The 21,034-nt window shown below is 51.7% G+C and overlaps 5 protein-coding genes and 1 non-coding gene across 6 annotated transcripts; 4 read left to right on the top strand and 2 right to left on the bottom strand.

Annotated features, from left to right (window-relative positions):
- Nucleotides 1–2,652: 2,652 nt before the first annotated feature.
- On the bottom strand, nt 2,653–2,749 carry TrAtP1_002014. Its single transcript has one exon. It is a non-coding gene; the product is annotated as a tRNA-Ser (tRNA).
- Nucleotides 2,750–3,167: 418 nt separating this feature from the next.
- On the top strand, nt 3,168–3,485 carry TrAtP1_002013 (uncharacterized protein; the record flags this gene model as incomplete). Its single annotated transcript, XM_014085650.2, has 1 exon — nt 3,168–3,485. One exon carries the CDS (start codon nt 3,168–3,170, stop codon nt 3,483–3,485), a length of 318 nt encoding a protein of 105 aa, XP_013941125.2.
- A 3,023-nt stretch (nt 3,486–6,508) lies between these two features.
- TrAtP1_002012 (uncharacterized protein) lies at nt 6,509–7,378 on the top strand (the record flags this gene model as incomplete). Its single annotated transcript, XM_066111263.1, has 1 exon — nt 6,509–7,378. The coding sequence occupies one exon, from the start codon at nt 6,509–6,511 to the stop codon at nt 7,376–7,378; it is 870 nt and encodes a 289-aa protein (XP_065967337.1).
- Nucleotides 7,379–8,888: 1,510 nt separating this feature from the next.
- TrAtP1_002011 (uncharacterized protein) lies at nt 8,889–9,488 on the top strand (the record flags this gene model as incomplete). The annotated part of the gene is made up of 2 exons (XM_066111262.1): nt 8,889–9,258; nt 9,481–9,488. The coding sequence occupies 2 exons, from the start codon at nt 8,889–8,891 to the stop codon at nt 9,486–9,488; spliced, it is 378 nt and encodes a 125-aa protein (XP_065967336.1).
- Nucleotides 9,489–12,529: 3,041 nt separating this feature from the next.
- TrAtP1_002010 (uncharacterized protein) lies at nt 12,530–13,742 on the top strand (the record flags this gene model as incomplete). Its single annotated transcript, XM_014085219.2, has 2 exons — nt 12,530–12,877; nt 12,975–13,742. The coding sequence occupies 2 exons, from the start codon at nt 12,530–12,532 to the stop codon at nt 13,740–13,742; spliced, it is 1,116 nt and encodes a 371-aa protein (XP_013940694.2).
- Nucleotides 13,743–13,963: 221 nt separating this feature from the next.
- TrAtP1_002009 (uncharacterized protein) lies at nt 13,964–19,081 on the bottom strand (the record flags this gene model as incomplete). Its single annotated transcript, XM_066111261.1, has 3 exons — nt 13,964–14,008; nt 16,457–16,564; nt 18,944–19,081. The coding sequence occupies 3 exons, from the start codon at nt 19,079–19,081 to the stop codon at nt 13,964–13,966; spliced, it is 291 nt and encodes a 96-aa protein (XP_065967335.1).
- Between the last annotated feature and the right edge of the window lie 1,953 nt (nt 19,082–21,034).

Raw genomic sequence — 21,034 nt, 5'->3', positions numbered from 1 at the left:
CGCCAGCGAATTCAAAGGTGCCGTGTATACAGACGCCTGTTTCATGCCGTCAGTCAATGAAACAGCTGCTCGAATATTCACTCATACGGATCAGCGTACATATGGGCTTGCATATTGCTCCTACGTGGCTCCTCACCCATGGCGGTGCTTGAATCGTCCCGCACCAATTGGCCGCAGAGTTGCGTGCGAATCATGAACTACGGCGGGCCGAGTGGTGCTACTTTAAGAGGGCGGATACATCATGCATCTCAACTAAGGGGGACCCGGCAAGGACGGGAGGAGCCTTGTGGCGGGCGGCCCAAGCCATTAGCCATGCCCGTTCCTTCTGCTGCGTGCAAGCCCTACCAAGTATGGGGTACACCGTGTGTGTACCAAGATTGCTTTGCCCAATACAAGTAACAAACAAACACAGGGTTGAGCTGCAGAGGCGGTAGCTACATGTGGCCAACGCTACAAATGCTACCTACTGCTTGGGTTTTGCTCCCCCTTTTTTTACGCCCATCTCTTTGATTATGGCGGCACTAGGCCAACCAACCGCCTTCCTCGCTCCAGCTTCCCCTCGTTGCCACGCCGGCCGACGCGAATGGAGAAGAAAGCCATTGGCGGTGGCCCATTGAAGCATCATGCATGCAAACCCCTGCCAGCTGCGTTATTGGTAGATACTTGTATAGTATGTCATGGAGTCCTATTTAGTTCTCCATACGATACCCCGTCTAGGTATTCGTACTGCTCATACGAGCAAGTCACTCGCACGCCCTGCTTGCACGCCCTCCCCTGCACCTCGGTGACGACTAGGATGAAAATTCGGGCTGCTTGGAACGGCGAACCCATACCCAACCCAGCCACTCATTGGACAAGGCAATATCCTTTGGCGGATAGCTTGCCGCTAGCAGCGGCCAAGCTTCGGTGTGTTTCCAGATACTCGGGAGCCACCACTCGGAATACTACTCCACAATTTCTGTCGCGTCGGCTGTCTGGTAAGATTCCACGGCGGGCATCCTGGCGGCTGTATATGCCTCCCTCTGTCGTTTTAGCGCCAAGTCTTGATCAAGAAGCTGTGAGCAAGCGTTACAATGAGATCCAGGTGGGCGTCTAGCAGAGGCAAAGGATTGCTGAGCAACAAAAGTCGAAACGAAGACACAAGCACTCATACCTATATACTACCCACAACCATGGTCGCAGAGAGAGGTTGTCATTCCATCTAGAATTCCACTAATAGAGGGCGTCTCTTATGTATGCATCATTCCTGCAGCCTGCGTTACACCCAAGTTACTACATGCCGCCAAGTGCCACTGAAATACAGAGCGACGCCAGACATACGCATCATCCGATTGTCCATCTCAAGGAACTTGGCATCGAAAATCGTACCATGCGTACCCAATGTACAGGGTTTTTGCTGGCATTGAGGAGGCTTCGTCCTCTGATTTATGAGGATGGGGACAGACAATCCAACTCTAAAGAGAGTGTTGGCATGCAGCCTCAGCCGATTTAGCCATTATCATCATTGGCTAATAATATTGAGCTTTTGAAAGCACTACGAGCGTTCATGTGTACTAATCCTGTAGTACAAGCATGCATTCGAGTATTGGCCGCTAGTGTAGACGCCGGCCGCAGAGAAGGAAAATTGCCGTCTGATGCAGCCTAGAGCCCATCTGACCCGTGGTTCTTGAAGACAGCTTTCTTGCCTCTCTCTTCTCACCTCTTGCCACAAGATTATGAATTATCGTGCCCTGAAGAAAGGAGTGTACCTTGATTCATATCAGTCATACAGCTGGAGATTCGAGATGCGGCTTTATTGGTATCCTTGAAATACTTGCTGTCAGCAGGACTAAATACGGCGAGGAGTCCGTGCTCGTCAAACAGAAGTAGCATAACTCGTGACCTCAGCAGGCTCGCAACATGGTGGGGTCAGGATCAAGGTGGCACCCTTCCCAGAAACTGACGCTATCTACGGAGCGTTCTGGGGAGCTGCGGGTTGAACCGCTATGCATGGTTGACGATGCCACGACACCTGCGTCAATGTGTGGTGGGGGAAACAAGGTAACAAGGGCCAGGCGAGGCTAGACTCGTCCCAGGGATTCTGGCTTTAAATGAACCGGGTTGGAAGGCAGGTGCAGAGGCCGAGGGATAAACGCTTATCACGAGGGTGTCCAGCACAGTACTACTGCTGGCAGCAGCAGCAGCAGCAGCAGCAGGCAAAGACTGGATTTACCGTATGCCATGGTGCGACATGGACGCCAGACAGACTACTATTCGTCACATTGTCTAGCTTGGAATGCGTATGCCCAAATCCCTCTGCTCCCTAGTTGGAAAATATGCGATTGAAGGAACAAGAGGCACAAAGACTAGCAACCGGTGAGGGGAAGTGACCCCAGGGACCTGCAGAGTTCGAGACCCGAGAAACAAGGAAAGCGTACAATGCGTGACAGCTGGTCATTGCCACCTTAACTTACATGATGCATACGCACCTTGTATGGGCTCTCATGCATTGGCCCGTATAGTCATCGTCAAATCGTCGCCAAGAATTGGGCTGCCATGTACTTCCAAAGGATGGCGGCTTCGTCCTTTTCGATTCAGAGCCACGTACACGTTATTCACAAGTATGGAGAGCAGAGGGGAGACGGCAAGCTTGCCAGGCAAAAAAGATGAATACGACACCTGCAGGATTCGAACCTGCGCGTGCGAACACAATGCCTAGAGATATCACGAAGATAGCAGGGCATCGCCTTAACCACTCGGCCAAAGTGTCTTTGGTTTATGAGTGGCTTCACTGGCTAAATCTACATGATATCAACATGCACAGAGCCCTTGTTACGCTAACTGGAGCACATGTTTGCGGCTTCCAAGGTACGCAAACAACAGCGGCATTGGGCGACACAACACGCCATGTCTGAGATGAAGATGGGTGTGCGTGCTGGGAGTTCACAAGCATGGCACAAGGGAAACCATGTAACCGACTCTCCGACCCATGGAAAAAGGAGATTTGCTAAAACTGTGTGTGTTTGTTTCTCTGACGGGCAAACGGATGTGGTGATGCCTTACCAATGTCTGCGGGTGCAACCATGAGAAGGACCCGAGACGGGAACCGGCCAGTCGCATGGTGACAAGGTTACGCAGCAGCAGGATTAAGGTTCCCCATTGGCTTCGGTGCGATCCATCTCGCATGCATGCTGAGGCTGGCAAGATACCAATTACGCCTACTGCTGAACAGGTCGTCTAATAGGGTTTGCTTGGGCGATGATGATATGACATTGCCTGGACATGGGCACCTGGGTACCGGCAACGGAGTCCAAATGCTTTTCGTGGTGCCCATGACCAAGGAGGCCATGTACATACATCTGGCCAAGCTCTCGAAGTGTTTTGGGACGACTCATAGCCGAGACGGACTACATCTATCTGATACATCAGACGGTATTCACAAATCGACATTTGCGCCTGATTACCCCCAAGTTGAGCTTGTGGGTGTTATCCCGGATGGCCCCTAAGTTTGCGGCTGCAGGACGGGCGGCACGCAATGGATCGATCGTTTCGCTACATGCACTAAACCGTCTACCGAGCTTACTCATATACCTAGCACCGTGGACCCAAGATACTCTAACAACGGGTATGGGATTACGCCAAAGGTTAAAAAAGGATACAGAAGGCTAAGCAGCTCGTATCAGAGGGAAGCCAGTACCATATCATAAACTCTACGCCTCTCAGAAAAGACCATATAGCTATCAAGGCTCACTTTGTTTCGGCGTACACGACTAGCTGACATGTCAGATCTCTCTCTACGCCCGTCATTCTTCGCCTCTATGAGGCAGTGACAGTCCACTGTCGTCACTGGGTGTATGGGAATGATGATTGTGTGCTGCGACCAACCGATCCTAACCAGCTCTTGTTGCTTCCGAAGCCGAAGATGACGGCCGCATGAAAGCCAAAGAAAGCAGGCATGCTCCCATCACACATGTGGACACGGTAGGATTGGGCGGGATCTCGTCCTTGTCTCTTGTCTTTGTCTGGCCACCTCTGAGTCCATCTCCCCCTCCTTACAAAGTGCATGGCTGCAAGGCCATTGTCTGTCCATCTCTGCTAGATGGCTGCATGTGCGAATAACCCTTTCGTCGCACGGACAACTGCTCGCTGTTGGCATGCATGGCTACCTATACGTGTGGTCGTATCAGAATGCATGTACCTGTATGGAGTACTACTAGTACGTTGCCATATTAATAGCCGCAAAACAGCTGCAAGCCGACGCACCTCTGGCCGAAATCAAGTCCCTTGGGCTGTGCATGGTAAGGCGAGCGTGCGCAAACAGTCCACAGCAGACGTTCTACAACATCCGAGGCTACACTGCACAAGAACGATGAAAGGGTTCTACAAGGCTGGCCATGACGGCCATCTCGCACACATTCTATGGAGGGCGTGCATCCTCCTTCTTGGGCTTGTCACATGGGTGCCACACGGAGGGCAAACCTGGCGACCACACGCTTCGAGCGGGAGAAGGTATCCATCCTAGCGGACGCCATACTTGTACTAGGATATACTACCTGCTAGTAGTACTAGTATATGTCTGTACGTCTACGCAGGCGCCAATCGCTATACTCGGCGAGCGGCCGCTGGATATGAGAGGGAGGGAGGGGAGAGCGTAGCATTGACGCAGGTTGGACAATATAGAGAGATTGATGCATGGCACACGGGGTGCTGCTGCAACTCTGCATGCACGGGAAGACCTTATTGGCGATTTACAGATGGGGCAGCTTGTCCACTTTGGGTTACCTTTGCATCATGTCCGACGGGGCCCAGGCTCGATTTGAGACGAACAGCTGGGCTTCAAGAGAAGAGACCCCGGCGACGGGTAATATACTGTACTGTCTGCTGCCGTACAGTATGGCATCGGATAAGCAGCATTGTCCCTCTCCTTTCCCAGCTCAAAACCATGCGACGGCGCTTGTTAGCGGCTGGGTCCATCTCAGAACATGTACATGGACTGTGCGGTGTCTTGCTGGCTGACCTCCTTTCAAATTTCACAATGTACAGTACTAGATCCTACTCGTGCGTCTGGAGGCTTCATGGCATGGGGAGCGGCTGACGGCTTGGCAAATTACGAAACACTTTGCTTTACACGACTGTGTTGTAACCTATTGTGGCAAAGCGAGATTTGGGATGAGGCTCTCGGGAGAGAGAGGGGGCTGCTATGCTACTTGGGATCAAGAGTTCCGACCAGTAAGTTTTCCCCGGCTTACCGTGTAGATTCAGATCTCTTTGTTCGGAACACTGTCGCCCTTGGCTATGCCGAAAGCCTGGCCACCGGGAGAGTGGGCGTTCCCGTTGGACGCTTACAAGGACCACTATACTTGTACTAGTATACTTGGTGCTAGCACTGCTAGGTACCTGCTGCTGTTACTGATGATGGCACTCCTCGGTACGAAGCGATGGCTGATTATAGAATGACTTGCTGTTACTGCCAGGCCGGCGTACAAAGGAATGCCACCTACCAGGTATAGTATGCACTCATCGCTGCGGTTTCGATTCTGTTCAGCTAAGCACCTCGCAGAGAGTTGCATCTGAAGTGGAACTTGTCTCCCTCGACCCCATCTACCACATGAACCATTATACGAAATACTCTTTTCTCGCCCCCTGCTTCTTACTCTTGCTCTTTGCGCCCTTTCCCATCTACCTCTCTACGCAAGGGAGGACATCCCTCATTTTGAGAGGTGATTTCTCAACCTTGTAGGTTGTGGTAAAATGGCGGAATGGCCTAACAAAACTAAACCTACTTACAAATTGGACTAGCTGCTTAGGTCTGATTGTGCTTGTAATACAAGTACGACAAACGGGTCTTCCCTGTGGCCTCCCGAATATCGTACTATAGGACGACATGTACCTACTTCTATGCAGCTTGGTGTGCCTGGCTACCCCTTTTGCCCACAGCAATTGACCGCCCTGCGCCTTGCAGGAATTGCTGATAAGCGATTCGCACATGCCTTTGCCATCAGTATATACTATTTCCCAGGTCATATGCTTGCTCGAGCTACCCTACTATGGAGCATTGCACTTGTTAGCGACTGTCTCTGGATAACAATGGCCTTTTGCACTAATACCTGGCAACCGAGGTCAATGGCCGTCCCCTCCCCCCCCCCAAATATGGTGAGTGCACGGAGCACATCTTATCTACGCGTACGGGCGGCCTAGTACTTGGGTTTTCAACATGTGTGCACTGGTTCCAGCGTTTCAGGCACTTCAGAGCTATAGTCGATGCACTAGAGGGGCTTTTGGTCACTGCCGATCCGGATGTGACCCAGACCGGACATTTGGACCAACAGGAAACGAGTCTGAACTGAAACTATTTGCGGGTTGCTTCCATCCGAGTGACACCAGTAGTGCTACCATGATCAAGACGAGGCTGAATGAAGGATGAAGGGGTTTAGAAGGCCTGGCTATAAGACGAACTGGATGTGGAGCGGTTGGAACAGGTTGGCTCATTAACGCGGACAAGACAAACGTGAGAGCTGGGAAAAAAAGCATGCTACTCTCGACTGAGAAGGCAAAAGGTAGATCGAGCGCCCTTTGCGAACCACGGACAGACGCAAGATTCTCCTCTAAAGGCGGCCTTGGAAAGTATAAAGCGGACCGAGACGAGATCCAATGCCGCCGGCTTGCTCGGGCCGGATCGAGTCGATGGGGGCAACGAGGCTCACAATCAGTCGGTTACTACTATACTAGTAGGTATCTATGGCTTGAGAGACGTCACGGCATCGGACGTCACAGACCCAGAAAGACGGTGGGGGTAGATGATGCGCTGTCTCAAGGGAGAGAATGCCTGCCTGACTCAAAAGCGTTTCCTGTCTTTTCCCTCCTCTCTCGGCGTCTCCATCTCCCAGGCAAGCTGAATCCGGGACACAATACCTTTATTCCGAGAGCCCTGGGAAGTGCCCAGATAATACCTGCTACTCTTTGCAGTATGTGTGAAAAGCAACGACAACTTCCCATCTACCTAGTAGTGGAGCATTGCTCGCAAAGTCCAGCATGCCTTTGGGCCCCCAAAGGAAATTCACGATTCATACTATTACGCACCAAGTTGTTGTTATCGGCACACCCCACCGAGCTGAGCATACCGATGTCTGCTTTGCAAAAGGGCAAATTTAAACTCGTGTTGTTATGTTTACGCCATACCAGGTACCTCGTCGGCTATCAGTCAATGAGATGCACTGACGAGGAATACCTAGCTCGCGAACCGTGCTCGGCAAATGACCGCCTCGGATACAAGCGTTGTACTGTACTGTTACTGCTACTGTACAGTACTATACCAGGTACTGTAGGTACTATGTGTTACAACCTGCTGCATTGGCATGTGCCAATGCATGGTAGAATCGCAGTCATACAAGGGGAGTAAAAGACGAAACTGACCTACCAAAACAGCCTGCCAAGCATTGGAACAGCAAGGGGTACAAAGGGGGAGGAGGACAAGTAATGCAAGAAGAATCAATTGACATGGCGGATCAAGATGCAGACAAGAGCAGACCCGGAGACCAAAAGCGGCTTCAAGCACGCAGCCTATGCATGCTGCGGCCGTCTTCGCAGCCTGCAGGGCCGCCGTCCCAGGTGGGCAACGTGTGAAACCCCAGACAGCAGCTGGACAAAATGGCCTGTTTTCACGACGCCCTACAGGACAGTGCTTGTCAAGACCCAGCTCGGTAGGCCTGAGCGAGAGCCTCCCTGCAGGAAACATGACGGACGGCCCCCCTGTTAGCGGAATGTTAGTGCCGAATCCACTGGTTGGTGTGTCCAAGTGAGAGTTTGCGCAGTGCCAGCGTATGGCATTTTGATCACTTTGATCCATTGTTCGCCGTTGATACTATCGAGATTCGCCAGAGCAGCCGCAGCTACTAGCACCAAGTGGCTGAGCTACTAGAAGGCCTCGCTTCGTCTGGACTGACATGTACATGGTAAGAACGGACAGATGAATCTTCCCAGACCAACAGACGGCCATATGGCCAAACAATTGGGTGGCTGACCGGCTGCTGATCTGGCAATGGCTGGCATTCGACCATGTCTATCTATCCCGGCAACCTGGGATTTTTGCCCATATTGGGATGCCCAGAGTCTCAGAATCCCCCACCATTTGCTGAGCTGTCTTTGACGTGTCTCTGATCTCGTCACATTGCCGCTGTTATGTCCGACTGGCTTGTTTCTTCTTCTCACACACATTCTCTTCTTTTAGCCCATTGGACTGCTACCCCTTGTTTTCTTGAATGAGACGCCTGGTCGTCCCTCTCAGCACAAGCGCGCCATCATGATCTAGATTGCGAGCGGTAGTTGTGACTTTGGCCCTTGGTGTTGCTACCCGCACGCCGCCTAGGCCGAGACATTCTTCCTGTGCTTGTGCTACCGCTGCAACCTACGATTACACTGCTGTCCACGAAAGGAAATTCTACGAGGCCACCAACGAGGCGGCTAGCAAGGACCTGCCCTTTTATCAGCCCTCCCTTGCGAGCGTCCTGGGAAGATGCATGATGCAGTACTATGGCTACTGCCTCTACTGCCTCTAATACATACCTGTACCTGTGGTAAAGCAAACATCTTGGCGGCGGTAGGGGTACCTGGCCTCTGCGGCACTGGCGTATGCTTGTGGAAGTTCCCGTACCCGGTGGGAGCTTGAGTCGCGGGCCGTAGTGACTTTGGCGCACCCGCGACTTTTGGCGCACGCACTGTAGGCATTGGCCGGAACCTCCAAGACATGCCAATCCCATTCATCTTATTTTGCATCTTTTTCTTCTTTTTCTGAAGGGGCATAATATCTGAACAATGACGCAAGTCAGTCTCAGCCTGGCCTGGAGTGGTAATTGCTGATCGACTTGCTTAGTATATTACTAGCATATACCATTCATTTGTCTCTTTGCTGAATGCCCGAGAGCTGCCAGTTGGTACAGAGTACAAAGTACATAAACCACCTGTGCTGGCAACTGGCCTCGATAAACCTGGACGCGCCTGCCCATTTGATTTTTTCTTGCACCTTCTCATTGACGTGCACACTCTTTTTTTTCTTTCCTTTTTCTTCATTTAACCTCTCCCTCTTCTTTTTCTTTTCTTTTTCTTTCACTGTTTCTCTTTCCATTGATTCTTTCTCGTGCATCGCCAGCATCGTCGCCTCGTCTACTCCACCGTCGATACACCTCGCCTCTCACATCTGGGCCTTGCACCTCGTTGGCCTCGAGATAAAAGAAGAAGGGAAAAAAAGCTACGTTTCCTACCAATTGGACCGTGGTTCAAGTGGTGAGTCTGACCATACCAGCAGCATCTGCATTTCTCATGGCTACACTTGGAACCGTGCCTAGCGATTCTCTTCAAGATGGACACGCCGCACCTGTGACTCCAGCAGAAGCTGGGCCAAGCCACTGCGGCCAAACGGTTCCAGCACGAGATGGACGAGTTATCTGACGCTGATTGAGAGCGTTTTCTTACCTACTTGTTCGTAACTGACATGTGATTTGCCAGGTAGTTGATCTGTGCAAACCAACGCTCCCTGTCTTTGCGCTCGTTCTTCGATACAAGCTTGGCCCTCAGCGGCTCACTGTGTGCGTCCTGTTATATCTCGGTATGTACCGTACCAGTGGTGGCTTTTTTCTACTGTCCTGAGCTGTTTCTGCTTCACTCTCTTCGCTCCCTCGCCTCTCTTTTTCTTTCTTTGCACTTGTCCCGCTCTCCTCTCATTGTGGCCCTATGCCGGTGACTCGTCTGCTCTTGCATGCGTGCATAGCTGTCTCTGTGAGTACAGTAGAGCAACGAGGACCCCATTTGCGGGCACCGATGCATCTTTGCCCAAACATGACGGGCCGCAAATGCATCGGTGGATGGAATATGCGACCGTGCAGCCATGCAATGCTGCGTAAGTCTGCGCACATACCAAAACGCATGCTCCTGCTGCCTCTCTCTTCCCCGAGCCGGCGTCTGCGGCTTTGACTGGTGCGGCAACTGAGAGGCGTGCTGCATGGGCCGATGCGAAGCAATGCAGCACTCATTGCAACAGAGTACGTGGCCGAGGAGGAACGGAACACAGTACAGGAGGAGGATACTACTTGCTGCTGCACCTGCACTCCCTGACACTCTGTTGGTTGCGGTACCAACAGCACGCCTCTAGCATGCATTGTGCCCCATCCAGAAGGCTCCAGGGCTTGTCCATGGCCACGGTCCCTCGAGACGCTGGGCTTCTCCATGTCTCGTCCGCCTGCCCGGCCTGTTCTCGCTGCAAACTGTGCCTGTTTCTCATGTCGTTGAATGGCCTGCGACTCGACCCTCTTTTCTGCTGTACGCCACGTTGTTGTGGCGGGCTTTGTCTGAAGGGAGGCGTTGCTGTCCCGCTTTGACAGGCACGCACCATGTCCGTTCCACTGCGTCTTTGCGAAGAAAAAAAGATCCCTGAGTGAAGAAATTGTCTAACACATGCATTGCATTGCCCCAGGTCTCAGTTCCCGCATATACCCAACCCAAGGTCGTCTCGGCTCAGCAGAGGTACCTTTTTGGACCAATGTTCTTGGGCACAAAGTGGTAGCACCTATACTATTGCGACGATACCTTTGACTTGTGCCAAGCAAGATAATACTTGCCAAATTTCTCCTTTGACGACAGCCAGCAGCAAGGCACGTGTACTTTTACTGAGTCAAGGGTCAAGCGAGCGCAGCTGAAAAGACGGCTCCATCCATCCATCTCCTTCCCTCTCTCTACTTTACCTCGACTTCACATATCCTGCCGAAGCACCATTCGTAGAACGCAAAACACCCACGCCGACGTCTCCAGCTCAGTACCAAGCACAAGGTTGGCTGGGCATTGGATCTCTTCAGCTCACCTGTCTCTGGTCCCAAACGCTCGACTCAGAAAGAGAAAAAGGGCGTTGGCCGGCTTGCAGCGCGTCACTACCTACACCAAGGCACTGCACAGTACAGTACGCACCCACCTCGACACACACACAAGGCTTCGCTCGTCACAACGATCCAACAACCACCTGGCAAGTCCTCACGCACCCGGTGGTGTGTGCCCAAGCTGAGTTTCCGCACAGGGTACGGGCACGGCGTCGACACCCGCCAGACGCACCCCTACCGCTGCCGCTACCGCTGCCGCTACCGCTACCGCTACCATACCAGCCAGTACCGGCCACTGCAGCCACGACTAGCAGCGCACACTAGGGCTCGTACCACTACTCCCTAGTACCTGGTAGCTCCAGCACTCCATCCGCCTGGACGCACTCCCTATCCCCCGTTTCTCGCACTACGCACATGCGCTACAAGGGCACCCACTAGCCCCTAGCATTAGCGGCTTGCCCTGCCTTAGCTGGGCCACAGCGCTGGGAACGGCACGACACCGGCCGGGCCATCCGCCCGCCTTTACATTCCCGCTCGCCGTCTTTTCCTGCGTCCTCATTTATCTCGTTCCCCCTCCTTGACTTTGGCACCCCACCAGAATCCCTTCCTCTGGCGTCGAGCTGCTCAAGTCACTTCTGGGCCGGCCAACACAATTGTCTTGCTCTTTTCCTCTTGTTCCTTTCTTCTGCTGCTTCTCCTGCCTCCTTCTCTCCTCCTCTCCTCCTTCTTTCCCTCCCCCCTCCCTCCCCTCCTCCCAGTATATACTTCCAGACGCCTCTCCTCTCCCATCCCCAAAGAAACTCCCTCGTTTCTTGTTTCCTCTCTCCTCCGCCCCTCCGGAGCCACCCGTCAGCTACGGAGAGACACTCAGCACGCCGCCTTGCGCCATCTCTGGCTAGCCCCGTACTGTGTGTCTTGTCTGCGCTGCATTTCCGTCCTCGCTGAAGGCGTGGCGTTTTCTCTAGGGCGCCTGCGTCGTGCACATATAGCCACTGCAAGCCACCTCCAACCGCTACAACCTTTAACACCAGACCTTCTGTCTCGGCATACCTCTGCAGCGTCACCGTCTGACAAAGACTGCCTGGAAAGATCTGTGGACATAGCTTTTCACACATTTCTCTCATTGTATTGGCGACGGTTTTCTCATCTTGCCATTGATTTTCTCTCCTCAACGCAACGAATCTCTGTACAAAGGCGTCAACATTTCTCCCCCCTTTCCCCCCCCCAGTTTTGGCGCTGGTTTTGAAACCTACAACACAAGTCTTCACTTTTCGGCAGCAACTCGGGCTAACCAGATGCCCCTTCGCTTTCTCCTTAACCATTGGGAATCGGCTGGAGGATCTGGAATCATTCGACATACTGTTACTTACTAATCGGCGGCTCATCTTTCTTCTCTTTCCTTTGTCCCGTCGTCTTTTCTCTTCACCCGTCTCTGCAGAGCATGGAAGAGGATCGACATCGCCAGGATTATCCTCAGCACCGGCCAGAGGATACTAAACACCAACCACCTGCTCCTTACTACCACCACCTCCCTCCCCGGGACGCACCTCATTCAGAATCAGAAGGCAGCCCTCACTCCCGACCCAACATGGCAACCTCTGTCACCTTGCCGTCCATCCATGATCCCCGGCCCAGTGCCTATGGTCCTCCACCTTCGGCTGGCCGTGGCTACATGACCGATCCGCGTTATGCGTCTCCGAATGCAGTCAATGGCTATCCTCCACCTCCTGGGAGCCAGCAGCCGGGCCCCGGATACCTCCCCCCTCTACAGCCGCAGGCAGATCCGCGATCAGTATATCCTCCGCCCGAACCGCGAGGCCCATACTACGATGACCGCCGACCTCCCCCCGCCTCCGGGCTACCACGAACAGTACTCAGAATACTACTACCGCGGTCACCACAACGGCTATCCCCACGACTACCCTCGGCCCCCTCCAGGCTATGGACAGGAATATGGCCAACCCGGCATGGAACGTCCGAGAGAGGCTCCTAGACAGCGGACGTCGATTGCCTGCAGATACTGCCGAAAGCGAAAGGTTTGTCACACAGCGTGCATTGGTCTCTTGCGTGTTGATCCTCCCTCGATTTTGCTGTCTTTTTGGTGGACTAACTCTTACCCCTTCATTTTCTTAGATTCGCTGCAGTGGTCATCAAAACGCTCCTGGCGGAAAATGCCAAAACTGCGCTCGCATGAACCAAGAATGCATTTTCCAGCCAGTCTCATCCTCGAGTTCAACAGCCTTCATTCCCGTCTCGGCCGTTCCGGGAGGCGTACCGCCTGGGACACAGTTGTTTGGTGCATACGGCCAACCCCTGGCTCCAAGCACCGTCCCTCACCCGCATCATCCTCCCCACCCGCCGCACCCTTATGGCCCGGCATCAGGCCCGCCGCCTCCGCCACCTGCCAGCTACTATCACATGCAGGCACACTCTCCCACAGATTCATATTCATCTTATGGAGATCTCCGGGGCGATGACCGTACAACAGGGCGAAGACGCCGGAGGACGCCAGAAGACCAAGATGAAGGATACAGGCTACCCCCTCCCCGAGCGGGCGTGGCAGAAGACGACCACCGACGAAGATCGCCCGCCGAACTCTCCAACAATAGCAGCCCTGGAAGTTTGAGCTACTCGCATTATCCGGGCCCGGCGAGGCACAGCCCCCGTAACCCAGCAAGACCCCCTCCCAGCGCTGCGACCAACACTGGTGGGCGTTCTCCTGTTACCCAGCAAAATGGTTCTAGCGGCTCTTCGACGCCCGCACGTTCAGGGGCCTCAGCCGGCCAATCGCAACAATCGACCTCCGTCATGAGCCTTAGCAACCTCGTGGAGAAGAACGACATAGACAAGACAATGATTGATCGTCTTAACCGATCTCGAGATGCTAGCGGCAGTCAGTGAGCATCTTCCCATTGGGACTTGAGTAGCTGAGGGAAGTGGAAGCAGAAGTGGAGAAAGAAGAGCAAGCGTATAAAAGCCTATGACTGCAGGTTGACGCTGCTGGACAGAAGATCAACTGAGCTGTATCCAGGCAGTTATTGCAGCATTGATTTGAGCGCCAACTCCGGCGGGGCGTTGCAGAACTTTTGAGACGATTACAGGACGAATCTGCTATACAAAAATCATTGCCCGTTGTCGACGATCCGAACATATACATACATTCTTACCTACAATTTGTTTTTGCCTTTGCCTCGCATTTTTTTTTTACTACAGTTGTACGATTCGGATATGCACAGTTGTTTTTTTTCTCCTGCTTGACGCATTCAAAAAAAAAAAAAAAACCATTCAAAAAAAAAAAAAAAAGAGCTGTGCTCTTTGGGTTCCGGCTGCAGATGGTTATTCCTGCTTTAAACATATAAAGGGGAGAGAGGGACGTGAAGCTTTGGGTGTTCTCTCTCGAGTGCAACCCGCTGTTTTTTTCTTCTTTTTTTTTTTTCGCCCTGCTTGCCTGGACAAATTTTCTTATTACCACATTTTTATTACCAGATAAGACGGATTCGCCTCACGGCACATCATATTTGAAACGATTGGGGATTGGGTTACGCGATGAAACGACACTTTGACATATTTTCTCCCCTCTTTGCCTGCTCGTTCTTTCTTTTTCTTCTCTCGCCTTTTCAACTCTTTTTTTTTTTTTTTTTTTTTTAAGCGCACCGAAAATAATTCTTTTTTTTTCCCTCACAGTCGTCGCCGATGGCGACAAACCCGTGGGGCCCGAGCAACATGGCACAAGAGTAAAGGCAGCATGGGAAAATCATGGCTCACTAGAAGCGGAGGGCAAAATTCATCTGTTGGACCAATCGTTAAGGGTGGAAAGGGAAGCCTTGGGCTTGGCTGACGGTTTTGATGGACATGGCATGGCATGGGACGGGCTTGGTTGAAGTGATACCAGGCGGAGGGAAGTACCAAAAAGGGCGGTTGACATTGTGTGTTTTTTTTTTCTTTGTGTGTACGCGTGTGTGTTATAGTGTGACATAGTGACGTTTTCTTTTTCAGCTCTTTTTTTCTCCTCGCCTCAGCTATGCTGCTGCTAGCCATTGAGAGCCATTGAGTTGCGAATGTTAATTGATATTACCGATTCTCAATGTCCGTCAATACATGTGCCAACACGAGTGCCAATACAATTGCTGTTGGTCAAGATGAGTGAATGCAGCAGACCGACGCGTATTGTTCTGGCCCTTCTCCATACTGGTTTGTGAGGTTTGACCCGATCCGGTGTCGCTCGCCGGTCATGGTAAGGGGGGGCATGATTTTGCCCTTGCTTACCTTGCGCCTTGATATACACGCCCCCGTGCTAAAAGGCCAAAAATACACACTAACAAGAGAGAGATGGAGACCCATGATGGAGACTAGACGCGAAAAAAAAGAGAGGGCCCCGCTCGCCTTTTCACCACTCCGTCCAGCCTGCGTCTCTGGATCAAGGGCCCCCCTCTTTGCCTGTGGCTCCCCCCCTGAAAACATACTGGTAGGCTGTGGTAGGATTGAGCTGAACTTTGGCTGTTTTGGAGGCAGCCATCTCATCCCTGGCTTTGGGCAGCACGGCTATAAAGAGGCGTTCAATGGAGTTTGGGGAGTGCCTTGCTCCAAATTGGCTTTTCTTGTTGCACTTGCTTTTGTTGTGGCCTCTCAGGGCTGCTCGAAAGAACCAACAAGGTCAGCAAGAGATTCTTCCCTGCACCCGGGAAGCGGTTGGGAAAAGAGAAGAGGGGACGGTGGAATGTCGGTCTGCAATGCATCTGCAAGCATCTAGTAACTCCGCACATTTGTCTAGACATACAGGTCACAACAGGTGATTGAACGCGCATGCATGTCTGCATCTGCACGTACGTCCAAGCATGGCCTAACAGGGCAATGGGCAATATGATAGTAGGCAGCTGGGCACAAGAGGGGGGGCTTGGAGCTGGGTCTTTTCCTAGTTTTTTTCACCACTCGGCAGACACAACGACCGAATCAGAGGAAGCAAAGGGGTTCTCGGAGTTCTCGATGCGTGGAGGGAAGAAGGCTGGTCCCTGTCGAATCTGCTAGAGAAGACAGGGAGGGGTCGGTCAACGTCCCCTCCCCCCCCCTTCCTATGGCTTCGAGCAAACTGTTCATGGCAGCAGCAATGAGTCTGGGATGAATGTCCTCATGCAGCCATGGCTAGTTGTAAGCTTTTACTGCGGACCAACAGCTCCAAAAGCTTTGCAAGAGAGATTGCAGCGCCTCAAGCGAGATAGCGAGGTAGGAAGACACCGTTGTCAGCTAGGACTGGGCTAAGCTGCAATAGCGGGCGGCTCATTGCAGCATAAACTTGATGGTTCGCAAGCTAGAGGCTCTGATCCCGCGGCACCAGACGGTTCGCCTCGCTGCTGCGTGCTACAGCGGCTGCTAGGGGGGGAGAGATTGGCTAGGGAGCCATCAGGGGGCAGCGCTCTGAATGGTCTCTTTCGGCTTGTCTTTGATTCTTATGAGCCAAACTCGAGTATTACTTTGCAGCTGCTCCTATGCTCACAGCACAGGCGGCGGAGTTCATAGACCAGGCGCAGTTTTCTGACGGTATGATGTCAATGGGCTTGGGAAGCGGCAGAAAGTCCCGAGTCAAACAGATAGTCAAGAGCGAGCGCCAGACTGCTTACTCTCGAGAGAGTCTTCACCGCGCTGAGCGCAGGGAGTGGTGATAGGACAACAAGGAACTTGCCGGGAGTCGCAGTGCCTGACACTGTGACGAGGCTAAAGGGGCAAGGCTAAGAGAGGGCACCTGATCAGTCGCCCAGTATATGGCAAGGCAGAAACGAGGGGTGGAAGATGAAATTTCAACGTGGCAGGGACAGCCTTGAGTCAAAGCAGCCGCTCAAAGACTAGTTCACTATAGCCTGACCGATCAGCAGGGTGGGAGTGCGGCGGAGAGGAAGATTTGGATGTGACGACAACGGGCTTCAGGGGGTGTGGGTGAAAATTATAGTGGTACGAGTTCTACGGATGCCCTTGACAGAAGCATCTCGGCTCGTGCTTGATTCGTACACACCGAGAACTTTTCCCTCTCTCTCTCTTAGCCAGACGCCAAAATATCTGAGAGCACTGGCTAAGTCGAAGAAGTTGGCTGTGTGACTCGCACACGATTGTGAAGGGGGAAAGAGAAAGAGTGAGGGAGTAGGAGTAGGATGCAAGTGACGCAGACAAGAGCGTCCTAATACGAATCCGACTTTGGCCTCTCGGTCTGTGAAAGGCACGTTGTTGGTTGGACCCTGAAGAGTTCAATAAAGACAACAAGGGCGATGATGACTTGACGCCAAAAGGACGAGTCAGTGAGCAGCCCCGGCCCTCGGTCAAGAGCAGGGAGATTCCAGGTTCAACTTGGGGCCTCGCCGCCTCACGCGGCGGACCGACGCATGACAGGCGCACGAGATGGGTGGGACTGTGAGGCAATAGAGTTCCTCGCCGGCGGCAGCGGAACGGGTTCTTAGATTGGGCACTCCAACGGGCTGCCTGGTTTCTTGCCGGAGATGGATAGTCGATGAGCCGTGCGAGGGAAAGATGGAGAGGCGGCGTGGGAAAGAGGCTCGAAATGTGGACAGCCAGTGGCTGACGGCTCACCAACGGGTGTGTCCATTTGGTATATCCTTCCTCCTTGGCTCGAGTTAGTTTCTAGCATCTTCTTGTCATGACTTGAAGGCGAGCACGTACTGCTTGCTACCCCGTTCCACTGGCCCGCCAGCCTGGACTAGAACATCTACCTACCTCCATTCAGGGTGGATTAGGTGGACTGCGTGGTGACATGTCTCTCCGCCGTTCTCGGCAAGATGCCTACGATGGAGTCTCCTTGAAGGCCAAGATGCCGAACAACAATGCTTTGTACGCGTGCGGCGCCTAAGCGGGATATCCGTGGCTATTGAGACAGTTCGGCGGCCCGGGGGCAAACAACCACGGGCGGAAGTCAAGGTGGCGCCCTGTTGGAGGCTGAAAATTTGAGTCAGGACAAGGATGCACAGAGTATCGAGGCGTCTCGGAGGGGAGAGGTTTAGGGGTTTAGGGGGGGATTTGTGGCTTACTAGGCTGGAGATGGAGGCGGTAGTAGCTGAAATGGTAGCTGAGACAAGCGCCGGGCAGCTGAGACAAGCTGAGGTAAAGCGTGTGAGCAAACGCGCGATTTGAAAGCGGCGTTCTCGTATGAGCTTGTTATGGCTTGGAATGATCTGGGATGGAGAGGTGAAGAATCAGACAAGATGAGGACAGAGTGAAGGGAAGAAAAAGAGGAGCGGTGAGAATTGGGGCAGGATAAGAATAACAGGAGAAAGAGCGAGGCCATGATTGAAAAAAAAAAAAAAAGGGAAAGAGCAGTGGCATGATGTAATTGAGTAGCAAATACACCGTGATATGTACACACATGACTGTATTCTCCTGTCTAAGAAAACACAAGTTACAATATTGGATGAGCGAAGAAATAATGTCTTGTTTTTGCGCAAGTGAGATTCTCTTGGATAGTGGCTTCGAAAATGTGTGCTCAATCAATGTACTTTTTCGCAAAGTTATAGAGTAATTGGCAGAGCAAAGTATCTTTTCTCTTGTCTCGTCTCGTCTCCCCCTTTCGTCATCAAAAACGCCGCGAATTTACATTACAAGCCCCTTGCGGCAGCATCCCAATCCGCAGCACGCTATTTCGTATAAAATTGTTAAGAGAATCTCAAGAACGAAAGTTAAATGATCAAATAAGAATAAAGTTGAATCCTTAGATTGAGTTACCGCTGCCAGATTTAGTAGTTGCATGTGTCAAATCATTGCCTGGAATGCAAATGACGTTTGCGGCCACTGCGCTCAAACTTTTACCACTATTGAAATTGAATGTCATCTTTCAATACTTTCCAACAACGATTGTCCATTTCCGGTATTATAACGCCGCGAGAGAGAAAAATTCCCGTCTGGCAGAAGGCTGGCTTTGGGGAAAATATGTCATGTAGATGTGGAATCCAGAGGGCTTCTTTCAGCTCTCGCCACACAAAAACTCTGAACTCTGTCCAATATCCCCCTCCGTAATCGACTCTGCCACTTATTGGCTCTGAAAGTTCATCCCAAGCAGACACGGCGCCGCCCGAAAAGGCCCGAGACCCGAGAGTCAGAGATCGCACCATGCCGTTCACGCCTCCTTTTTTGAACGAGGGAATTGGGGAGAAAAAAGCAAAAACTAAGACCACTAGTATGTAGGACTCGGACAGGTAAAAGGGCTTGAAGCCGGCGTGGCCGAACGTGGAGCCTTCTCCATCCATGTTTGAGACGAAACTTGTACTTGTTTGCTGTTGGCAAGTGACAATGGTGTGAATCTCGATATGAAAAGGGGGAGTGTCGCTTTCCTTGTCGTCGTCAGTTGCTACACATCGAGCTCGTGTGCTGATGTGAGCTTAGAAAAGTATCACACATGAAGCAACTGCTGTCAAGCTTTCCAGACAGTAATGTCACTTGCCGTCGAGATTCACCGTTATTTAGCTGAAAAAGAGTTTGTCCCTACTCATCCCGTGCGTGCCAATACGCCTCCATCCCGAGCCACCCAACCATCACTACATCCACCCATCCAGTGCGCTCCTCAGTATCGACACATGTAGCTCCATGGGGTTAGGACCCGGTATATTGGGATATTACTCACTTGTTCTCAAGATTCTTCCTTGCGTGAGTGTTGACAAGTGACAAGTGACATCCTGGACGGCGGACAACGCAAGTGGTGGCTCGAGTGGCTACATCATGGCGCTTCTGCCTGTGAGATACACACCCTCACTTATTCATTCTGGGTTACCCTGGTTCGAGCCGGAGGGTGAGCCTGAAGAATGTATTGGCATCGAGTCGTGGCGTGAAGTTTGAGAATATTGTGGACTGACCTGTGAACTCGAGATATTATTCAGGGGGGCGATGGCATATCTTCAAAGGTTGCTTCACTCCGCTAGGTTGACCAAAACATCTTTTCTATCCGTACAATGTCAATGAACATGCTCTAGAGCAAAATTTATATTTTGAGTATCGCCAAGACATCATGTCTCTGAGGGAGGAAGTTTCGATCGGGATGTATTTGAATTCGCAGCTGTGTTCTCATTGCGACTACCTCCCTGTTAGCTTGAGGTTTGGCTGTTTCGTGTGCTCTCCTCGGTAAATTCGTTACCTTCCAACCTTATTTGTAAATAAAGATGTCGTATGATTCATCGTAAACAGACATTCTCTTTTGTCACAGTCCCCTTTAAATGCTGGAGAAATCGGCCTGGCTGATCTGAGCCGCTGAATAACCAACTGAAATAATAACTCACTAACGGCTCGTCCCTTTCGTAATCGCTCCAAAGAGGGAAGTTTTGGCGTCGTCTTGGCCAATAGGGGGCCACACGCTCGGTTTTGGTATGGAGCGCCTAACTTGAACAAGATTGGGTCGTCAGCTTTAGTGCAAGCCGTCTTTGGAGAAGAGGCCACGCAGACATTCGTGGATGATGTCCGGATTGAGATGGAGAGCTGCAGATTGTTTGTCAAACATGGGATTGATCGTGTTCTCTTTGAAAGCAAAGCAAGTTAGAAGAAGCTTGTACTTGCCAGTTGATCAAAAATATCACAGAATCAAAGTCAAATCCGGCCCCTCGTCAAAGCAGCGTCCGCCCCGTCTTCGTCCTCGACTGGATTATTCTTGAGATGATGATGGGAATTCTGGCATTTGTCAATCAATATTCGTCGTGCCTTTGTTATGAATACAAATCATTCATACAGAATCATGCTCGACAAACGTCGTTTCGCCTTGGTGGTGTGGTTATCAATCGCCGCAAGGTTTCGGGGATATAAACTTCGGTTTGCCAACTTCGACTCGGCATAGAATCTAAATATACTACTTCCGTTAATACTAGAACAAATTAGCTGCAGTGAACAGAGTAGATATGAACATACATACAAGGACGATTTGTGCGCTATAGAGACGTTGAAAAAATGGATTTGCTCCAACAAGGTCATCCATGTTTCCAACATCTGAATCATTCGTCTTTTGTTTTGTGTTTCCGGGAGCTCGACGCAACTAGCTTGTAGTCAGCTCTGATTTCATCTAATCACTCCGTAGAACATGGTGCCAGTAGATCTTTTGACTCGACTGCAACGGAAACAGTTTGAATGGGCTTCGAAGGCTTCGAAAATAAAGAAATCCTTTACTGACCAAAAGGATGCTGTCATTGGTAGATTTTGGGCAATAACAAACGAGTATCCAA

This window comes from Trichoderma atroviride, chromosome 1 (assembly GCF_020647795.1).
Source record: "Trichoderma atroviride chromosome 1, complete sequence".
Classification (NCBI taxonomy): domain Eukaryota; kingdom Fungi; phylum Ascomycota; class Sordariomycetes; order Hypocreales; family Hypocreaceae; genus Trichoderma; species Trichoderma atroviride.
Note: the sequence above shows the minus strand (reverse complement) of the source record. Positions and strands in the feature narration are given on the sequence as shown.